Source organism: Coloeus monedula, assembly GCF_965178545.1.
Source record: "Coloeus monedula genome assembly, chromosome: 9".
Classification (NCBI taxonomy): domain Eukaryota; kingdom Metazoa; phylum Chordata; class Aves; order Passeriformes; family Corvidae; genus Coloeus; species Coloeus monedula.
Genome location: NC_138789.1, coordinates 13,430,737 through 13,452,075, shown reverse-complemented (window position 1 = coordinate 13,452,075; position 21,339 = coordinate 13,430,737). Strand labels below are relative to the sequence as shown.

The 21,339-nt window shown below is 39.1% G+C and overlaps 1 protein-coding gene across 3 annotated transcripts in view; it reads right to left on the bottom strand.

The window, feature by feature from the left end:
• Positions 1-21,339, bottom strand: part of PLPPR5 (phospholipid phosphatase related 5) — a 62,387-nt gene that overhangs the window by 14,521 nt on the left and 26,527 nt on the right. For all 3 annotated transcript variants that reach the window (XM_082287328.1, XM_082287327.1, XM_082287329.1), the window contains 2 exons: positions 9,833-9,965; positions 7,367-7,617 (listed from right to left, as the gene is read on the bottom strand). In XM_082287328.1, the coding sequence (XP_082143454.1) occupies positions 7,367-7,617; positions 9,833-9,965 (384 nt within the window). The remainder of the gene's footprint in view (positions 1-7,366; positions 7,618-9,832; positions 9,966-21,339) is intronic.

Here is a 21,339-nt window from a genome sequence, read left to right as displayed (position 1 = left end):
GATTTCCACTAATTCAGACAGAGTAAAGGTTTAGAAAAAAGAGCTTTGGGGTTTATCCCCAAGCCACACGTCTCTGCTCTTCTTCCTAGACCATTTCATGAAGAGTGTTTCTCCCTTTGCTGATTATCCTTTTATCTTAGCTCCTTGTGTTTTTGCAGGTTGTCTTCAGTGAGTTACTCTTACCATGCAGAAAGGTGATAAGAGAACTGCAACCTTAATTTCCAGCTTTTTAGCCCCACTGTTTTTTTCCAAGCTACAGAGTACTGCACACTGAATTAACTCAGCAACCATCTATTTTAGTGAGTCTCATTGTTCTCCTGGATACTACTACCATTATCCACGTTCACACTACATGTTAGGACAGCTGGTGCTAGGAAAAACACTGGAATATTTTTAATACAGAGTAAGAAAATCAAATTTCAAATACAGCTTGGGTGAAGTTGACACAGGGGAGTTAGCAGGAAGCTATCCTGAATTTAATTCTGTATTGTGTTATATTAAATTGAAATAACTACTGAGAAGGAAAAACCTGCTTGTTTAAGGCAGGTCATGGTGACATATTTCAATTATCTGTAACAACTGGTCAGTGCCCAAGAAGATTATCTCAATTTTTAATAAGACAAAACACATTATAGCACAAATTATAGATTCTGCAGTACTTCAATAAAATTTCAACATTTTTAATACAAAGTTGAACCCAAAAAGTGTTCTGCATAAAATTCTCTGAATGTTTTTACAACCAAGCATGTCCTTCACATCTCTACTCAAAGCACTGAGGAAAAACAATGGCAGATTCATGCTGTACCTCACACAAGCAATAGAGACCTCCATTTGCCAAGTCCCTTCTTTATATGAGCAGTCATGGTTGTCATGCCCAGCTCATTATTTGAAATAACCTGAGAGTTCTGCCAGCATAGGCACCATTTTTATCTTTTCTTTGAAGAACAGGTACAACTGATGTTAAGAATAGCATTATATTAAAATATAAGAGAATCAACAGAAACAGGCCAAACTTTCCTGAAACAGTGGGACAAAAACTCTGTGTTTGCAAAACTCTATATAACAAATATAGCCTCCTCCAAGGCAGGATTCACAGATACCCATTTTTAACATTGGCTCTGGTAGCTCTAGTACAATATATTAACACAGACAACTCAGTCAAAGACCTGATTTACACTAAGAATAAAATAAAATTAAGCAGCTGTTTTCTTCTTGATTCTGGTGGAAAAACTATAAACCAGCACAGTCATTAATTGACAAAGAGTAAACAACCTGTAAAGATGACAGGATTTTTCTTTACTTACTTCTAATAAATATTAAATGCAGTATCAACAAAGGAAAATAACTCAGTGATTTAAAACATCAGTAAAAATGAATGACAACATAACTTTTTACATGGGTCAAGATTTTTACTGAACAACTTCATCTCCATTCCTTTTAAGAACAAAAACTGGGAGAGGAGGAATCTAATGAAAGAAAACTTTTAAATTAGTCAACAAAAAGACCAACAGCAGAGATTTTGTATGTAAGGTCAAGGATTGATACAGTAGTTAGAATTACTACAGCAGGCTGCACATTCTCCTGCGACATCAGAACAGTGGTGAATCTTCTCTTGAAGAACTTCTGCTTTCCTTTTTCCTGAAATAAGATTCTAGTATTAAAAGATTTAGAGCTGTCACCAGCACACAGACACTAGCAAGGAGTCATATGAGGTGGATTGTTACCTTACCACACAAGATAACAGTGTTTACTAGATTTTCAGAAAAACTCAAGCGTTTGACCTTCAGTCTTCAAAATACTGGAAGTGAAGCTGTAAGAGAGCCTAATAAATTGAAAGAACGCCTTTAATTGAAGTGGGTTTGAAAATAAGAAATCGAAAGAAATTGCCACCATCACCACCACAGACAAAGCAAGCTACTGGCGAGGTTTCTGATGGGACTGACTCAGGCCACAGTGTAAGGAACAACCACAGCCTTGGCATTCAGCCTGTACTGGGAAAGTACTTCGAAGGCATCATGTTGCAAGTCTCATGTGAAGTTTGTCCTAAATCTCATGCAAACAAAATCATTCCAAAACACGTAAGAAAACAACAGGCACTGCATGTAAAGTGTAGGACAAAGTGGATTCCTGGGCTATGCTGCAAGCTCTTTCTAGGCATCTTTCAGCTACCTTTAGGCCCACCCACACCAGCATCTATGCACACAAACACATGTGTAACAGGTCTCAGAATCCCATTTCAGTTACACTGGAGCACACATCAGGCTGGGTGCTGCAACCAGGAAGGAGGCTAATTTTTCTTGCTGATTTCATCAGCCTGGGGCTCAGGGATTCAGGTAAGGAGATCCCTTCTGTGTTTGCCATTTCATTTCTCCCTGAAGTAGATGGCCTGGGAGACTGACAAAGACCAGTCCATCAATGGGCAGTGAAAAACGACTCGTAAGGCAACAAGAACAATGAGGAACAAATCATTGTACAGTCACCCATCCCAGGCAGCACTTCAAACATAATTTAGCTCATGGGGTTTTTTTTCACTTTTACAATGTGCTAGCATTAAAGAAATATTCTTGAATTATTTAAGTAATATAAGTAATGTTATAAATGTTCCACCCAAGCAATTTTCAATATTCATCAGACCTACAAGAAAAGAGACACTCAGAGATCAAAAAGTTGAAAAGTAGTGGGCTGTTGTAGTCTATAACCAGGTTCTGTGCTTAGTTAGAATCCTGTTTGACAATCTAAAATCTTTTCAGCTTCCTTTGGTAACAATTAATGGGTCAAACTATTTCTAGAGCAAACCAAAGTCATATTCTCGACTCATCATTGGTCCTTCTGCCCACTGAAGATTTCTTTTAGTGTTTCTGAAGCCTCCTCCAGCTTTCTCTACATGTTTTGATCAAATTATTTATGACCCTAGACAAAAATTAGCTTTCAAAGTCAGGGGCCTGGTTTGGCAAAAGGAAAAGAAAGCTCTAGAATTCTGGACCTTACTATTAATTTTCCCACTAAAAACTCCCCATAGCTGTAACTGTAAAACAACTGGAGAAGGAAAGAGGTATCTTTCACTGTACCAAGACTATAAGATACACCCAGAGGGTTTTTTCTTAAGGAACTGGATTGTAATGAAGAGGTGACTGACATGAAATTTCTAGAGGTCTTTAGATAAATTCCTGGATCAAGTGGTAATGTTATTATTTGGTCTGAAAGAAAGCAATACACTCAATATGTGAACCTCATGACATACGTTCTATTATCAGTATTGAAGGATACTTTTACTTGCTGCACCAGATACTAAAAAGAAATCCCACTGTCCCTGAAAGGCAGTGAAAAGAATCCTTTCATTTCCTAACAAAAAACAGACAACAAAGTCAACTCAATGAGGTGGCTCTGCTACCCCTTTTCCTCCTGAACACTTCCTAAGGTCTGTCACAGAGGCCTATCATGCCTTCACCAGCTGCCCATTTAGCTGGAATCTACCAGGTACTTCAAGACAAAGGAAAGGTGAGACAACACCTACACTTATAACTGGATCAAGGAGTGACACTGAGAAGAATATCACCATGTTGCCAGCACTGTTACCCAGATTGCCTTGTTGTCTTTTCCCAGTAACTTATAAACACACTAAACAGCAAAAACAATGCAGCAAAATGCCAGGAGCAAGAGCCTTGCAGAAAATGTGATCATGGGCCAAACAAAAGCCTTGCACAGAGAAAAAAATTATTTGCAGGCTTTATCTGCTAGTCCTGTCTGAGGTCACAGTTGAGGCCAAGGGCTCACAGTACAAAGCAGTAAAAGCTGCCTACAGGGCTTAAGGGTTATGTCAATTACCAAGGCACGAAGGCTGTTCCTCTATCATTACAAACCCAAAGCAAGTCTGAAATATGTGTGGTAACACAAAGCTCAAACACTACTCTACCCAACTGCTCTTGTCCAGTGCAATGAGAGCAACAAAAAAAGTGCAAAACTTTACAGAATGAATTAAAATTTCCCTTAAACTACAGCTACCAATGATCAATCCTCTAGGTCTGCAGCACCAAAGGACAACTGTAAGTCACAGGTTTTATATTTAAATCTATGGGAATATGCTACCTACATCTTCATATATCACTTCGAAATCCTACCAAAAAAAGACTCATGACTTCCACTTTCTGTGTCTCAGTTGTGGAAAACACCCCAAGTATGTGCATACTTGGCTGCTTCAAAACTTACCTCTAACTGTCCAGGCTATGTCAGCCTATGCATAACAAAATGTGACTTATACAATTATATATATTTTTAATAAGGTTGCACTGTTTGCCTTAATACCTATGTAGCAAACACTGTTCCAGCTGAGAAAGGGTAAATTGAAATGCTGATAAGAAATGAAAGCAGATGCAGTCAACTTATGAACCCAACTCAAGCAAAAACAAACAAACAAACAAAAAATCTCCAAGGAGATCAGAGCAGATACTTAAGGAAAAATCCAGGCACCAGCCAGATTAGTTAGAGATTTCAGAACAGATTTACAGTAGTTCTTTTTGAAAACACTGGTACACTGGGAAGAATGAACCTGAAAGTCTGAAGAAGAAAGGTAATGCATCATTGAGAACATCTGTGTTTGGAGCAGGGCAGAGAAAACACCTAACCACAGCACTGTCATTCAACATTTCCATTGCTAAGTCTCTCTTGATAGGTACTCTCCTGAAGTAAGTAATGGAGGCAAACATTAAAAAAGGTCTAAACATTAGCAAAACAACTGTTTCAAAATGACTGTACTTTCAAGCAGGAAGGGAATTCTGAGTTACCATAGCAGCCACCCACTCTCAAAAGAGGGGAGAGGGGAAAAATGGAAGACTCAAGAACTTAGATGAAAAAAGGAGCTATTGTTAACAAGACAATATGCACAGACACTAGGTGATAAGAACATGGCTGCACTTAAATGGAATGAGACGGGGGGAATCATTAGATAAAGCACAGGCTTTCTTTCTAAATGGCTTGATTGGTGAAATCACACAAGTCTAAAAGCATTTACTTCACTACCTCGGAGAGCAAGGACCTTTGGGTCAGCTCTTAGTGTGGTTTTTTGTCTTTAAGTTGGTTTCGTTTTGTGCACAGCTGCCTGAAATATCCAGGGAAGATTCCATAACAATCTCTCCCTCTCTCCAAAATTTCTGTTAACCAGAGAGAAAGCACATTTTGTACCAAAGATTATATGCTAATGAAACAGTGAGTAATATATGGAGGTCTTTATGCCCATGCTCTCAATAACTGTTGTTGCATGGCTCCTACAAAGACTAGGCTACTGTTTTAAATCTTCTACTTCAGTGAACAGTGATGAGAAAATTGTTATTTAGGGCCAACTATCCTGATAAACATCATGGCAGTGTAAGGACATGACCCCAAATATTGGAACACTGAATTTTTTTTCCCTTGTAGTGTAATAAGCAGTATTTTTAGCTTCAGTCATGCAGTAGGATTTAAGAAAAAAAAAACCAACCTGCCAATATTGTAACAAGGAGCTACTATAGGAACTCAGAAATCCTAAGAGTAGTTTAGAGTGCTTTAGTTAAATGATAGCAGTGTCAAGCACCATGCAGCAGTGCAGTAATGACATAGGATATATTCATTTCTGCAGTTACTGAAAGAGCAAATAGTAATGAAATGGATCTCAGCAGCTTTAATTTTTTATATTGCTAACTGTATATTGACCACAGACAAGGTTTGCATAAAGTATTCTTGCTCATGTCAAAAGCTTTATATTAGGTATTAAACCTTACTGATGTCTACTTCTTGTTTTTAAAATGTATTAATACTATTGTACTTTCTGCTTTGCAGTAGCTGAATAGTCGGTTTCCTAGTTACTCTGACTTATGGCAACAGTGGAAATCCAACTTCACAGATGGATGAGAAAAATAGGAGCAATTAAAATGAAAAATTCTGAGTATTTTCTAAAATAGCTTGCATCAAATTTAGAGCATTTCAGCCTTAGATATCTCCCCAAATAAAGACAATACTAGTAGAAGACTTATACTCACCTCAAGTTAGAATAGAATATTAGAATAGAATATTGTTCATCTCTTATTTGCAGACAACACCTGCCTGTACTAACTGATCATCAATACCTCTTAAACAGACATTGCTCACAAGGAACCTTTGGTAAATGCTACCATCAGTGCTGCAGATTTTAAGCAACTGGTTCTAAAACCATATGCAGAAGCACTGAGTTGACACACTGTCTGTGGATGGGGCTGGGATCTTTGCCATATTGTCAAGTATCAGTTACCAGATCAATCAGGAATTAAAAGTTGGCTCATTTGGTATGTGCTCAAAAGCAATACACACTCACACGTGTGTCTACATGTGCATATACACACACATCAATAGGCAGGCCACTGTCCAAATACTCAGGGAATGTAAGGGATGACTCCTGCAATGACCACAAAGGTACACACATCTGTCTAGTTTCCCACTGACACTATGAAGGCAGCCCTGGGCTCATCCAAAGGGCTGCAAAAGGCTGGGATTACCAGTGCAGGTCAGGTAAGACATAGGCATGTGCTGGGGAGAATTTGTCCCCGGCACAGGAACAAGATGTGCTCCTGCTTAAGGCTAGAATGATAAGCATTCCAAACTAAGCCAGAGTTACACTTCAGTGAGAGTAAATGGTCACTCTTCCTCTCCCCCCTGCCCCTCCACAACCTATACAACAGCTCTGATGCCTGGCAGCAAGCACCAGTTTTTATCCCAGCACTGTTCATCACTCCCTATAAAATAGAGGAGAGAGGGGAAAAAAGGGTCGATTGTCTTGTAGCCCACTTTATTGCACAACAAGAGCCAAACTGACTTTGCATGAACAATGAGGTACCTATAAATACCAATTCTGGTACCAAAAGACACACAGTGATCTTGGGAAACCTGCAGAGATCAGACATACATATAGCTCACCCTTCTGCTTCACCTCACCAAAGAATATGGCCATGTGCAATTCTGCTGATCTGCACTGGGTTAAAACACTGAGAGGTACCAGTACCAGACAGAGGAAATGCCAAGCCTTACTCCTTAGCACCCAGCAAAGGATTGTCCAAACACTCTGGAAATGGGGGAAAACAAAACCAAGGAACTGGTTATCTTCAATCTACAGATTATACCCTTTATAGACAACTTGCCCTCTCTTAGTATTGTCTTGGCTTTCAAGGCTTGGAAACCACTACACCTTGTCAGAATTAAACCAAATGAATCATTCTCACAATAAGTCACAGCAGGTTTACATATAAAAAAATCAGCCAATATTTTGGGCCTTATCTTCTACCCATTCCTCCCTCCTCCCCCTGACAGTGCAAGTCATTTGCTTTCAAAAAAATAGTGACATTAAATGGTATAATATACTTACAGCCAGATACATAGCTGCATATATGCTTAGTGCTGCTTCTTTGGATGGGAAAGTCTTTCTGGCTTTCATGATAAGGTCTGGATTTCCAGTACAGGCATGTACGCTACTGATGAATTGTGTATACTGTTTACATCCAAGTGCTGTATAGTTGGGTTTACAAAGTGCAAGGAAATGGGGTGCAAGATTCCCCGTTACTACTTGTCCAGCATTTACAAAGATGTCCGTAGCAAACAGTCCAAATGCGTAAATTCCTAAAGAGGGAAACAAAGAGTTACATTTCCAGACAATTTATAGTATTTATCACAGCAGCATACCAACTTCTTCCATTCAAGAACATGAAAAATCCTCCCATGTACTGTACCCTAAAGACCACAGTTCATGCTGAAGATAGCATTTTCCTACAAAACTGCAGCAACAACACTGCAATGTTCCCACACACCTGATGTCTCTCCCATCTTTCATAGGAACACCTACCCCTTGGGCAAGTAGCCTGCTTTCCTAGGGCCCATAGCCATGCATGTACCCTGTTTGGGGTAGTTGGCTTTACTGGTACCTAACTTTTGCCACTAAACAGAAGTGACAGAGGGAAATTCTTTACCCTATAAATCTGCTTGAAAACCAAGGTCAGACCCTGATGGAGAAGGAACTTGGAAAGTCATAACACAAACTGGACAAACTTTTTTTTTTTTTCTCTTGCATCTGTAAAGAAGATAAAGTACTGAATAATTCAAGATTGCCATGCATGAGTTGTCTTCATCTGCCTGCTACTGGGTAAATCTCTATGCATGGCATATTAATCACAGTATCAACACAGTGAGCTAAAGATTTATATATTTGAGGCGCTACTTATACTAAAGAGTTTTTTCAATCAGACATATCAGTGAGGCATTAAGCACATGTACTCAATCATTAGAATGTAAATGCATGTATCTGATTACTTAAAAGAAAACAGATTCCTGATATTCTGAGGTCCCTCTCTACCCTTTTGTAAATAGAAAATGAGCTCTGGAAGAACATGCAAACACAGCACCCTGACCAGCAGGAAAAGCCAGTGGCTGCTTGTTCCAATTCCACCTGAGCTACAGATTTCCTCCTGTATTTCCATGGGCAAATCACCTTACCTTTCCCATACTCCACTGTGAATATAGAGTGAGTTCTGGCAAATCCCAGTTTCATGAGGCACTATGAGGACTTTGATGGATCAACATCACAGCAGACATAATTCCACAGAAACATGCATTTATACAGGTCAGGCTTTTTTTCTTAGCAAAGCTAGAGGACCAAGGCTGATTTCTGGGATCCTGGCTGGTCAACAATGTTGCACTAATGTTAACTCCCCCCGAGATGCTAGACTCTGGTGAGCAGCACATTGTGCCTGCTTAAATCACTTCACAGGAGGGCCTTTCAGCCAGTCCCGAGGGTGTGCACTGCACAACATCACACACATCACTCTGTGGGAGCACAATGGGTAGCTATGCCTCATCTGCTGGAACAGCGAAGAGGCCTTTGTTCACTCCTGCCATCCCTATCAATTTTTCTTTTGCTTCTGTGAGGAAAGAAGGGACCACTTAGTGGGAAGAACATTCAGGCACTGATTACACAGAGAGGAACTGGAGTGGGAGGAGCTCCTTATCATCACTCCCCACCTCCTCCAGACCTATGCAAGACAGTCTCCTTCTCACCAGGAGCAATGGCACTCTGGGAAGGCAGGCAAAGCTGTCACACAAACACTGCAAATACAGACACAGCTGCACATGCCCTCCCTCACCCTGAGACTGGGGTACACAGCAGGATTAGCCGCCCCAAGGCTTCATTCCTCCAGCTGTTTCCTTCAGATGCAACCACGAGAGAAGCAAACAGCAGAACTGAGCCCTGCTATGGCATCCCTGCATGTATTAAAAAGCAGCATCTGGAAATGTTCAATACACATTTTGAGTGGTGGGACTTCTCCCTCCAAACACATTTAGAACAAACTAAGAGAAAACATGACACCTAACATCTACTAAAGTCAGTGGGGGAGTTTCAGCCAAAACCAGTGTAGCATGGATTTTTTACAGTTTTCTGCTAGACACTATAATACAATACCCAGGCTAAGACAGCACCTAAATCAACTTAGCTTCAAAGACACATTTAAATCCCAATGTCTTCAACTTTGGGGTGTGTGTGTTTACTATTACCTATAGATATGGCACAAGGATACTTTCTCTACTTCACCCTGCTTCAGGCCTGCTAGTTATTTTTCCCCTGTGGTCCCAGCTTTTTCTACTTTTACTGCTGTTTCTGCAACTGTTTTTAAATCCAAACTTCCAAAAAGCTTCATTTGCTACCTAAAAGGAAAACTGCACCTCAGTTAAAACTACACATGCAATGTTATATGGTTATCTGAGTATTTTCCCCAGGTAAAAATCAAGACATAATTGATCACTCTCACCATACAGAAAATGAAAGCAGTAATTTTGCTCATACCAAGGAATCTGATGGTCCTGCGTACCAGTGGATTTATATAACAACAGTCTCCAGTTAATATTGTTTTTTCTTGGTTTTCAAAATCCTTTGTAGCTAACTGTAGACAAAAGACTGCAGTTTCTCCAACGATAATCTTAGGGGAGGAGAAAAAAGGGGAGAGAAATGGTACATCAGATTACAGCAAGTAAAATACACTAATATTACAGAGACAGACATCTCATCTTAAAGAAACAAGACCAAACCAGCACAAAAGACAGCATAAGTGAATCAAGTTCTGTACATTAATCTTCTTATGAGGGAAATATGCCTTATGGCTTGCTTTATTTTATTTGCCTTAAAAGAGAATAAATTACTACATTACTACAGGATTTGTAGTCGACATAACATAACCTAGTTTTCCGGATGAGGGGAAAGAGAAAGAAATATATTAGTTCAAGGACAACATAATGCGCAAGATCTGGACCAAAGAAAAGCCCTAATCCTGGAAGATGCTGAACATTTCAGTTCCCATGTGGCATTCACTGACACTCAGCACTTTGCAGGGTCGAGCTTTAAATTTTGGACTATGGTAGAGAGAAAGGGAAAAAAAAAAGTCGTAACAGAGCTCCTGTTCACATCAGAGGTTTAGTTTGCCTCGAGGTACTTAACAGGGTTTGATTCACATTTTGCTAGCTAAATTTATCAAGTCTGGCTTTAGCTCTGTTCCTCATGCTTGAATGAAGTGTCACCACTGATATTTTAACATTAAGAATGGCCTGTTTCACACTCACTCCACCAAAATAGAGTTCTCACGTCTGTATATTATTCACATTATCGTTGGCAAAAAATAAACAGAAAAATCACAAAATGAGAAAAAATATATTTTGAATGTTAAGTATCTTCTCTAGGTGGTGTATTTGCCTGTACAACAAAACATGACCTTTAATTTATTCACTACAATTAAGGATTGAGACTTTATGCCAAAGCCAAGACTTTAAGCAGGTATCGATCTAAAACTATGACACTGAAGCTTTATGGCAGGCAACAAGAGTATAATTGAAAAGTAGAGTAGAAGGGTCAGATACTGACCACTGGATTCTAACCTTGATTCACTGTGGGACTTGCAGGCAAGGCCCTTCCACTCCTCTACATGAAAAGCTTAAAGCTTATTGATAGGTACATCACACTTTGATCAACAGGAATGAAGACCAGCAAACCGAAATCTTAATACTACACAAATACAAGAAATAATGCCATCAAATCTGATTAATTGCTGAGGTTTTCTAAACCTTTGACCTAGCAGGAAAATATAAATCTTTTCATATATCATAATAGGTCTGAACAGTTCTACAAAACAAAATAATCTATGGGCACTGGCTCATGTGCACAGTTTGTTGTCAACAGGAAGGATGCAATTAATGACCTTCCTTAGTTGTTTGTAGATTATGCAGATACCTTTGGGCTAAACTGTGGAGGAAAATGGTACTTATGAATAATGTGGTTCAAGTAACAAAAATAACTCTGGAGGCAAGTGTGTTAAAAGCAAAATTTAATTTGTCACCAAAGCAGTCATTTTCTATTACTTTAGACTAGCTTCAGATGCTAGTGGAATTTTTAGATGAAACAGAAATTTCAATACCTGAAATAACAAATATCCTCTCTCTCGTGATGTAAGCAAATTTTCAGCCTAGTGAAGTAGAATTTCTTCATCTATAATTAACAAATGATCAGTGTACATGAAAAATAATTCAACCTTGAATTCAAGATCATCCAAATTATGACAAGGAAAATTCAACCTAGTGATCCCTATAGCTCTCATGAAGAAACATACCAAAAAAATCAGTTTTAATGTGATTCATAAGGTGACAACAGAAACACTAATATTTTTACTGTGAGTCATAGTAATGCTTTTCTTTCCTCTCAAGGACTAGGCAATCTGAATACAGTCAGATTCTGCCTTTAATTCTTTTTGCAAAACTCAATAGATTTCAGTAAAAATTTCACAGATTTTGAAACTCCAGGAAAGAGCAGAATTCAGCACAAAGGAAGCATCTGTGATATACAGTGCTCAACCTTTTGCAAGAACACCAAGAGTGCCAGAAGCTTAACTCTCCAGCTCTGAGCAGAGACTCTGAATCTGCTGATCTAAGAATAAAGGTTGTCTTCTTGGCTGGTAGGGAAGCTGGGATTTACTAAAGGGAGAACTGCTTGTTCAGTTATAGGAAAGGAGATCCTCACTGCCAGCAATCTGTCTTCATCGGCTGCATCTAGATCCTTGCTGCTGCCAACACTTTCTTCTTATTACACTTCCTGTCTTTGATGGTGACCTGTATGAAGAAAACCCTCTGTTCCAAGAATAGCAGGGAGCAGCATTCAAGTTCTTAGCTGAACAAGAATACTCTTAGGGTGGGCACGTAGGTGCAAGGGTCAGAAGGATGTGGAATTCTGCTAAGGACAAAACCCCTGCTACAGAAGGCCTAGTGCTCTAGTCAGAAGCAATCAGAGAGGGAAATGCCACTAAGCACACAAGGCATTCATCTCTATGCTTCCATGGATTCGCTTCGATAGAATCCTTCTAGAATCTGGCAATAAATACAGGTTCTTTATTTTTCTGTACTGGCAGCTCAGCTAAAGCTGTTCTCCTTCCTCCATCCTTCAGCACAAGCACTGCTCATCTCAATAATCAGCCTATTGATGCTTCAGAAATGGAAGAAAAATCCTTTTCAATCTCAATAAATCCCAGGAGAAACTCTGTTTCACAGTGCAATTCCTTCCCCTTCTTCTCTCCAGCATCACTGGCAATAATCAACTCTACAGGGCAGAGGAAAAGGAGAGCGATATCCCCCCTGCACTTTACAACAATTTGTATGCCTGAGATATTCCTGGAAAGAATAATTTCTGTATTCTGCTGGCATGGGCACCACTGTTGGCCCTTCCACTGCATATGCGAGTTGCAACCAGCCAACAAAAGACATTTAATTTAACAGAATTATTTGTGTATATCTTCTCTAAGTCTTGGGGAAAAAGGTTTTGGCATATTCCAAAACTGGCAGTGAAAGATTGCACTGGAGAATGTTCTGACAACATAAATGTCTGGACAAAACTACACAAGTTCAGGCATAGAAATATAATTTGCAGTGAAAGAGTGGATATTAGAAGCATCTTTTACCTTATTCTAATAGCATCATACTACTTTAGATCACTGTACAAATTTCCCAAAGGTATGTATTAAAATTCTTAGCTCACAGATATTTTAACAGTTGTTAAAACCAGGGGAGGCCATCCTTCCCTAAGGGTCAGAAAACCTTTTGACATATAGCTACAGCATATAAAGTATAAGGAAAAGAACAATTCTCATCTAAGTCTAACAATACAAAGTGCAGGCTTTCCAGTATTCTGAAGAACACATGTATAAACAACTTGCAGAGTCCTTAGATAAAAACACAGTATACATGAATGTTGCAAGAAGAAACAAGACAAGAACGATCATTTACTCTCATGGAAGCACATGAAAAATATTAACCCAGCAAAAATTAAATTACAGAAGTTCTTGGAACCATCTCCATGGCAATCACATCCTGTCTATGATGTGACAACCCATTTGACAGCCAGGATTTGAGAGGGATGAGATCTAAAATTAATATTTCTTCTTGTTTCACCCCTTAACTCCTGATTAATATATTAGCTGATTGATTTTCATGGTGTTTATACTAGTAGTACGTTTTTTGCATTTATTGCCAACCACCTAATACCTGTCCCTTTCCTTGTTTTCTTCTCAGGACTCTTACAGTATTTTGCACATATTCCCTACACTGATTCCTTCCTCCCAAATAAGTCCAGGTTTTTTTCTGTATTAGTCACTTTTCTGAATCCAGGCAAGCTGTGCCTAGTTTTAGCACTGCATGTCAATTTAAAAATCTAATTTCTCCTTCCCCAAATGATCCATCCAGTATATTCTTAACTTGGTTCTAAATTCTGAGTTCTTTTCAACTTGAAATGTCAACCCTGACTCATTCCAAATATTAGAGCTAGAGCAGCTCTGACTTGGTTAAACTGACTCCATAAACAAAATTCCCCTAGTGTCTGCTATGGTTTACAACAGCCAGCACCTATATAAATAAATTACCTTAAATCTCATCTTCTTAAGATACTAATGAGGTTTATTCTATGGCCTATCCTTCTCATATATTTCACATAACTCCCTATAAAGCCCCAGGACTCAAATGAGACTTAAACATTCATATGGATGACAAAATATCTGAGGGTATGTGAATATGTTTAAACAAGCCAAATCCTGAAATGTAAGGTTGATAATCTCTATTAGGGATTAGGAAATAAATTTCTGTGTATACAGTCATAGACGTTTCCAGCTAACACCTACTTTAGCTACACAAGTGTTCAAGAAATATTTCACACAGGCTGGGAATGTCATAGAATACACGATTCCCTCTCTACCAATTCTCAGGGTTATGCTGTAACTACAGCAACCACTCAGATAGATGAGTAACACTGAAAGTGCTACTGCATTAAAAAGACCACTAAATATTCATCCATGTCCTCAACTTGTCAAGCGAAGAACAACATTTTACAATACTGTGCATTGTAGTTTCTCTTCTGACTTAGTTTCATTCATTGTGTTTCTCTCATTTAGGCATGACTTGAACACTAACCAAGGCTTCTATGAGGCCATCTTCAAGAAATAACCTTTGGGGAATGAGCACCTCAGGCAGGCCCTAGCTCTGCTTTTCTCTCTAGAATGAGCTCCCTTGTTCTTCCTTATCAGGAAAGGAGGGACGGTAGGAGATGGAGCTAAAAATCTTGGGGATGATTTATGTACCTCTAGGAAAATTGTTATCAATTAAATTGCACAGCCTCCCTACTCATTTCACTTACGAGTTCCCACTTGGTGTGATGCAGATCTCTTCTAAAAATATGGCTTCTATATGCTTTGTTATCCTTGCTCTTTACCTTGGTTTCTTAACTTTTGAGACCATGGGCTATTCCTGGCCTATTTCCTCTTTAAAAATGCCATCCATGTACCAATGAAAGTTGTTGCCTCAGAGTTTGGGAAATCTAGCAACATAAACTTTGGCCTTTAGTGATGCTGAAAGTAAAGCTCCACTCTCCGCTTGAAGCTGAAATTGTTGAGTGAGGTGACAGCCCTGGCAGGAAAAGCAGCAACAGTATTTCCAGCAGTAGCAATTTCAAGTTCATTATGCACAGCTTTCCCTTGAGGCCATTTTCTTTGTGTTTTTCTTGTTCTCATTGCTTCCTGCTTGCTTAAACTGACAGCAAATGCCCTGGTCGATTTTCAGAGAAGTACATTTTCTATAGTAACAAATGACCAGTAGTTTTGCAGAAAATGAAAAAATAAATCCTAGATAAAACTGTGTGGTATTGATTAAATACAAAATATCCTCTCTTGCATTCAGCATGGGGATATAGGTCCATACTGCATACCAGCTTCTGAAGGTCTACAAAAAACACGTGAAAAGAAAATTGCTTTTCTAGAGAATGATTTTGAAAAAAAATACTCAGCCTTTTGAGCCTGCAAATTCTGTTTTAAAAATATGTACTCCCCTTTTTTTTTTTGAGAAAAATACTAAAATTTAGTATATTTGGCCATGTCCATTTACAAAAGAAAAATAGCAGTAAAAGATTACATATCTAATAGTGAAATATTATCTGCTTTACTTATTTCTCTGTAATGCAGAGTAAGGCTATATACTACTACACAGTAATATTACTTCTGACAGGAACAAATATACTTTACTGCCCTTTCTAATACATTGTAGACATACTCAGTATGTAACAATGGTAAAGGCTGCTCTCCCCACGAAGACTTTACTGCTATTTGAAAGCAAGAGGCACATAATAACCAAGCATTTATAAGCAGGAAGCCAGAAATGAACCACATGAGAACATAATCACAGAGACATGGACTTCATCATTCATTGAATTATCTTAATTCACTACCACATGAGAGGAAAAAAAATGAAGTATTTTGAAGTACACAGTCTCTTAAGAGGTTCCTTTTTTTCCTTAACTGAGCAATTGGTCATGTGTGCAGAAGGCATCTCCTCTGGAGCCCATCTGTGGTGTCCAACAGGCAAAGCCCCTGCAGAGCAGCACCAGGGCTGAAATCACACACCACCAGAGCAAAGGTTGGTTATGTAAAAGGCCATTTTGAGAAACAGGTACCAAGTCCCACTATGCTGAGTGTAACTGAGAGAAGGTCTTGTGCCATCACCAGAGGGCCAGACCACAACTCCTGACACAGGAGAGCAAGGCCTTGCACGGCACTCGGTGCCCGGGCCGGAGGCAGGGGATGCAGCGCCCAGCCCATGCGGTGCGCCCGCCCTGCCGGGCTCCACCTCCACACTGTGCTCCGCATGCAGCCCACCCACCCACTGTGTGTGCCATTACAGCTCCTGCTCGTGTCTGCTGAACCTTTTGTAGCTCTGTCCGATGAAGAACATGCAGCTGCTCAGCACTGCAGTTCTCCAGGCGATTAGAAATGGCCAGGACACAAGGGAAACACACTCAGGAACGCCAGTGTGGCAGACTAGGGGGCCAAGTAGGTGTCTGGCACCTGGCTCTAAAACTATCTAAATGTTTAAATGTTTGGCCCAGTTTTACAATACTGACATGAGTATTCTTGCTGAACACATTGCAAGAGGTAGTAGATAAGAGAAATTCATGAGAATTCTTGCCCATGCATCGAGCATTTCTAATTTTAAAAAATAACATCCAAAAACTAGGAAAAAAAATGTTAATCTAGAGAAAATCTCTACATCTAAAAAAAACCCCTAGTAAATGGTGAGGGAAAGAGAGAAAAATTAATTCAAGACTGCCTTCTAAAGGCATAAATTCAAATTTCAAACTGTGAAGTTACTTTATACTCCAGATAAGGTTCTTATCATAGGAAATTCTTACAGTTTTTAAATTGTTCTCATTTTCCTTTTACAAAAACCAAGGATGCCATAACACAAAGTTTCCAAACTCCACACTTTACAAACACACCTCCATAGGAAAATGAGTTGTAATACGACCAGAGATCAGTTAATTTTAGTCTCCTGATCTCTAACTGATACTTGAAAAAGGTTGTTGTTAAATACAATTATTTCATTAAGGAGTTTGAAAAAGAATTCTATATCAAATTTTTTCATTTTTCTCAGGCACTTAACTTCAACCTTTAAAATACTGTGATATTTGTGAAGGAAAAACAAAATGTTCAAAGCTCTATGATTTATCTTCTCTATTAGAAGATGAATTTCATATACTCATCTCTGCATTCAGCTGTATCAAGGAAGTCTTCCATTGGACTTCCAGTGACACGTGGAAAAAACTGTGGTTCTTTATTATCTGGCCTTGGTGAACCCCTTTGTTTCTTCACTGCCCAAGAAAACTGTACATTGTTCTATCTGATGAGGGACATTGGTGTCCTAACCCTTCTGTGCATATTGAAAATATGATTCCTTGATAAAGACAATACCAGTGCTTATGACACCCATAGCAATGATCACTTCCAACCACAATGTTACTTTATATTTTAAGCCTTAGGTGATCTATGCAACTGCGCTTTTCTACCCAGGATGAACATTCAATTGGAAAATTCAACATAAACGGTCTTTCATCCCTGTTTGAATAAAATCTGATCACATAAAAGGCATCTCTTAAAGATTCTGGTCACAAAGTAGTGGTTTTACAGTCAGTATATGACTGTAGCCAACTGTTCTCAGAGGCTCAGAAGAAGGAGAATATCTGTATTTCCTGCTTTTCCCACTGTCTTACTTCTAGCTCACTTCTACTCAAGGCCAGACACATTTTGCAGATATATTATTCCTGAGATCAGTTCAAGGAAAGCCACTTTCACTAAATTGCCATTGCCATCAAACAATGGAAAATGGAGGACCAAACACTGTAACAGTATAAGCACGCCATGTTTTAATAGAGCTATGAGAAAAACATGCTGTACATAAGATTAATAGCTATAAGAGTCCACAAAAATTGTTTTCTGGATTTTTGTGGCAAAAAAAGTATGTCTACAAAACACATACAATTGGTTTATTACTTATGTTTATTATTATCAACTAGTATTTGATTCAAAATTATAAATTTAAGTAGCTCAAAATTAATTCTAAACTTCTTATTAAAAATCATCTTCACAATAAAATAGCTCTCTTTGAAATCACGTAAGTAGCTCCACTCCTAATTATAGTGGCTTCTGTATAAGCATCTCTTCCTTTACCATTATCTTAGGCTACAGTATAATTGCCAACAAATGAAATACATTAAGGTCATTAACCTTTTCCAGTTGAAATCAAAAGTAATAACCCCACTAGCTTCAACAGGAGCTGGATTAGTTGTGAAAACTTACAGCACCCTAAAGTAAGAGCGGTACCTCAACCAAAGTCCAGAAACAGGTCTTAGCTAAGAACACTGTCCCAAGAAAACAATAAAACAAAACTAGGAAGACAATCCAATTTTACAGGGAAGCAGTACCAAATATTTGAGAAAGAGGTTTAACAGGTCAGATAAATCAGAAAGATAAGTCAACAAATGTAATGCCCGCTCTTTAATGTACTATTTTAAAGTCATACTTCCAATATACTTTGTCTTTATATTGTAAGCATCACTGAAAAGAATCCAGGTGTCATTAAAAATTAGTTTAAAACGCTTTAAAAGCCCACGCGTGGAAGCATTTGGTTTAAAACTATGACTTACTCTGAGCTGTCTCACATTAGGGTTACTTGTGCATAATATGTGCATTCAGTGTAAAACCAGCAATAAAACTACTCAGTAACAAACCCTGACAGTGTTAATCCATAATTCTAGTGCCTCTGAGAGCCAGGAAACAAGTGACCAAATAAAAGCTTTCAAGAAAAATAGAGAGGGCAACTTGTACTGACCCTTGAGTAACAAAGTCAAAGAGAACGACTCTACAGAGGTCAACTTTTGAAGCTTCATTGACCAGGCAGACTCAGGACGTTATTCCCAGAACGGTCACTAGAGTGCTGGTCAGTGAGAAAGTATGTTTGTACATTGTACACATTGTACAGAGGCCTCTTCTGGCCTCACCTCAAACACCTAGCAAGCCCAGATACAAAACAATGTGTGACCATTCCTCCTGCATCTCCTTCCTCAGACCTGAAAGCTGTAACTTCACACTATGCAATTTTTTCTCCTTAAGAATGTTATTATAATTAAGATACTGAAGTGATGTTTATTAGAAACAGAATCTTAATGAAGTCATACAAGTGGGGGCAGAGGCCTGTTTATGAGCACCAGAAGCTTTAAAAATTACTTATCCCTGCTCTTAACAATGCAATGGGAATGAATAAGCCAGCCAGCTTTGTCACAAAACATTGCACAGCAATAGCATATCCTGTTGATCTTTATTTGATAAATATACAAGTAGAAAGACCTTTTCAATAATTATACTCTATATTCTGTAGATCAAATATGGTGGATTTTCTTTATGGTGGGTTTCTCTATGGTGGGTTTTCTGCAAATATGATTTGCACCACTTTTGTCACTCTTTCAACTGTGCTACACAATGTCTATTTTACTGCTCCTGCCACAAATCCAGATGGCTGCAGATGTGCAGCTGGCAACACTATGTTGTCTGACCCTGTTTAGAAGTTTACACAATGCAGTGCTTGAATTAAGAGGAAGTCCCAAGTGCCCTCATTAACACAGCAGCCAATGAGCTGAAACAGGAGCAGCAAGAGTGGGAAATTTCAGCAAAAATTTCCTAGTACAGGAAATGCCTACAAGACAGAGGGGAGATTGTATACTTTGCTGTGAAGACAGCAGAGCATAAAAACAGCCCTTTAAGGCATGCAATGGTATTCTGAAAACTAATTGCAAAGTCTATTGGCTGAAGTCAGCCCTGCTACTCTGCTTCAATATGTGACTGTATCTCTTTCCACTCATGAAATAGTGCATAATGGTTTATCCTAACAAGGATCATCTCCTTTGCACAGATCTGTAAAATAATAGTAAATATGCTGCTGGCTTTATCAAATATCCTGAAAAAAGCTCAAGTGGTGAGGGAAGTGTTTTAAGGATGAATGAGTCTATTTAAAAATTTTAGATCTTGTGAAGCTCTGAAATTGACTGTCTTCAAGGCAGACTTTATAAGAGCTGGGTTTTGGTCTTCTCTGTGAAGACAATAAAGGATATTAGATAAAATACATACTGTTATGTAAATGTAAAAACACATGTTTTTAACCAGTGTTGGGTGCAGTCTCATTATTGGAGCAATTTAAATTACTACGAAGAGAAATTCAAAGTATGCTGCAATGAAAGGTGCTTGCACACATTCAGTGATGACAATTTAAGTATTCTGGTGTGAGTTAATCAATTCTTTGAGGTATTACATTTTTGCCATTGGTATTCAAGGTTAAAAGTACATGTGAACTAAACTATACAAGTTGGATACAAGTCAACCATGTAGACATGACTTTCTGGCAGCACATTGTGCATACACACTTGCATATGTAAACATACTTAGTTTTTTTAAGTCTCTGCTTTATGATTTCCATCTACTCCTAATCACACAACAATCACAATCAATTCAGAAGCAAAAGAAATACTGAGTAAAACTACAGTTCTGACTATTAAAATGAATGTGGCTCCCGAAAAAGATTCTGTCAGCACCAAACTCATTCACACACAGCACTCCACCTCAGGAAAGCCTTGTGATTTCAAGTAGCACTGAAGCATGTGATTAAACTCCATCAATACCAAGATAATTCATTAGCAATACCAAGATAACAAATTAACAATCTAGCTCTTGTATGAATTTTCATGCACAAATCTCCTATGGCTTAACAGAGAAGCCTAATTTCACAACTACCATCTGACAGCTAGGCATTACAGGCTACGTGTCCATCCTGCTTGAGGGGTCAGATCCCTTTATCAAGGCAAAGCCAGACAGAGCTCACAGCCCAGCTCCTTACATTCACTCTGCCAGCTGCAGATGTCCCCAAACCACTCACATGCCCCACGGTCAATCTGCCTACAAATCTCATCTGCCTTTGCTAAATGCTCTGGAAAGAGTCCCTGTGACCGACTGAAGTGCTGACTTCAGTCAAGCATGAGCACTTGGCAAAGGGGACCATCCTCACACCACTCACGTGGAGCATGCTTATGGCCTACAGTCTAACGCAGCACAAGCTCCCCATTCCTCCCCTGGGCCTCTCAGATGCTCAGACTCACATCTGTGCACTTTGAATGCACGATGACAGCAGCCTCAGGCCCGGCCTCATGGCAGAGCCCTGACACACCCCAACAGGTCCAAGGACACTCCTCACAGGAACAGGAGAAGCAGAAACTGAGCCGTGGAGAGGCTCTGGACATCAAGCTAATCTATGCAAGCATGATCAAAGTACTATTAAGTGTGTGCCGGAGCTTGGTCATGTCCATACATCATTCTGCATAGAGCTGAACTTACGCACAGACTTGCACTTGGCAAGGTCAGGCATCAGCCAGGAGCTGTTGGACCCTAGGAGGTCCCCTCT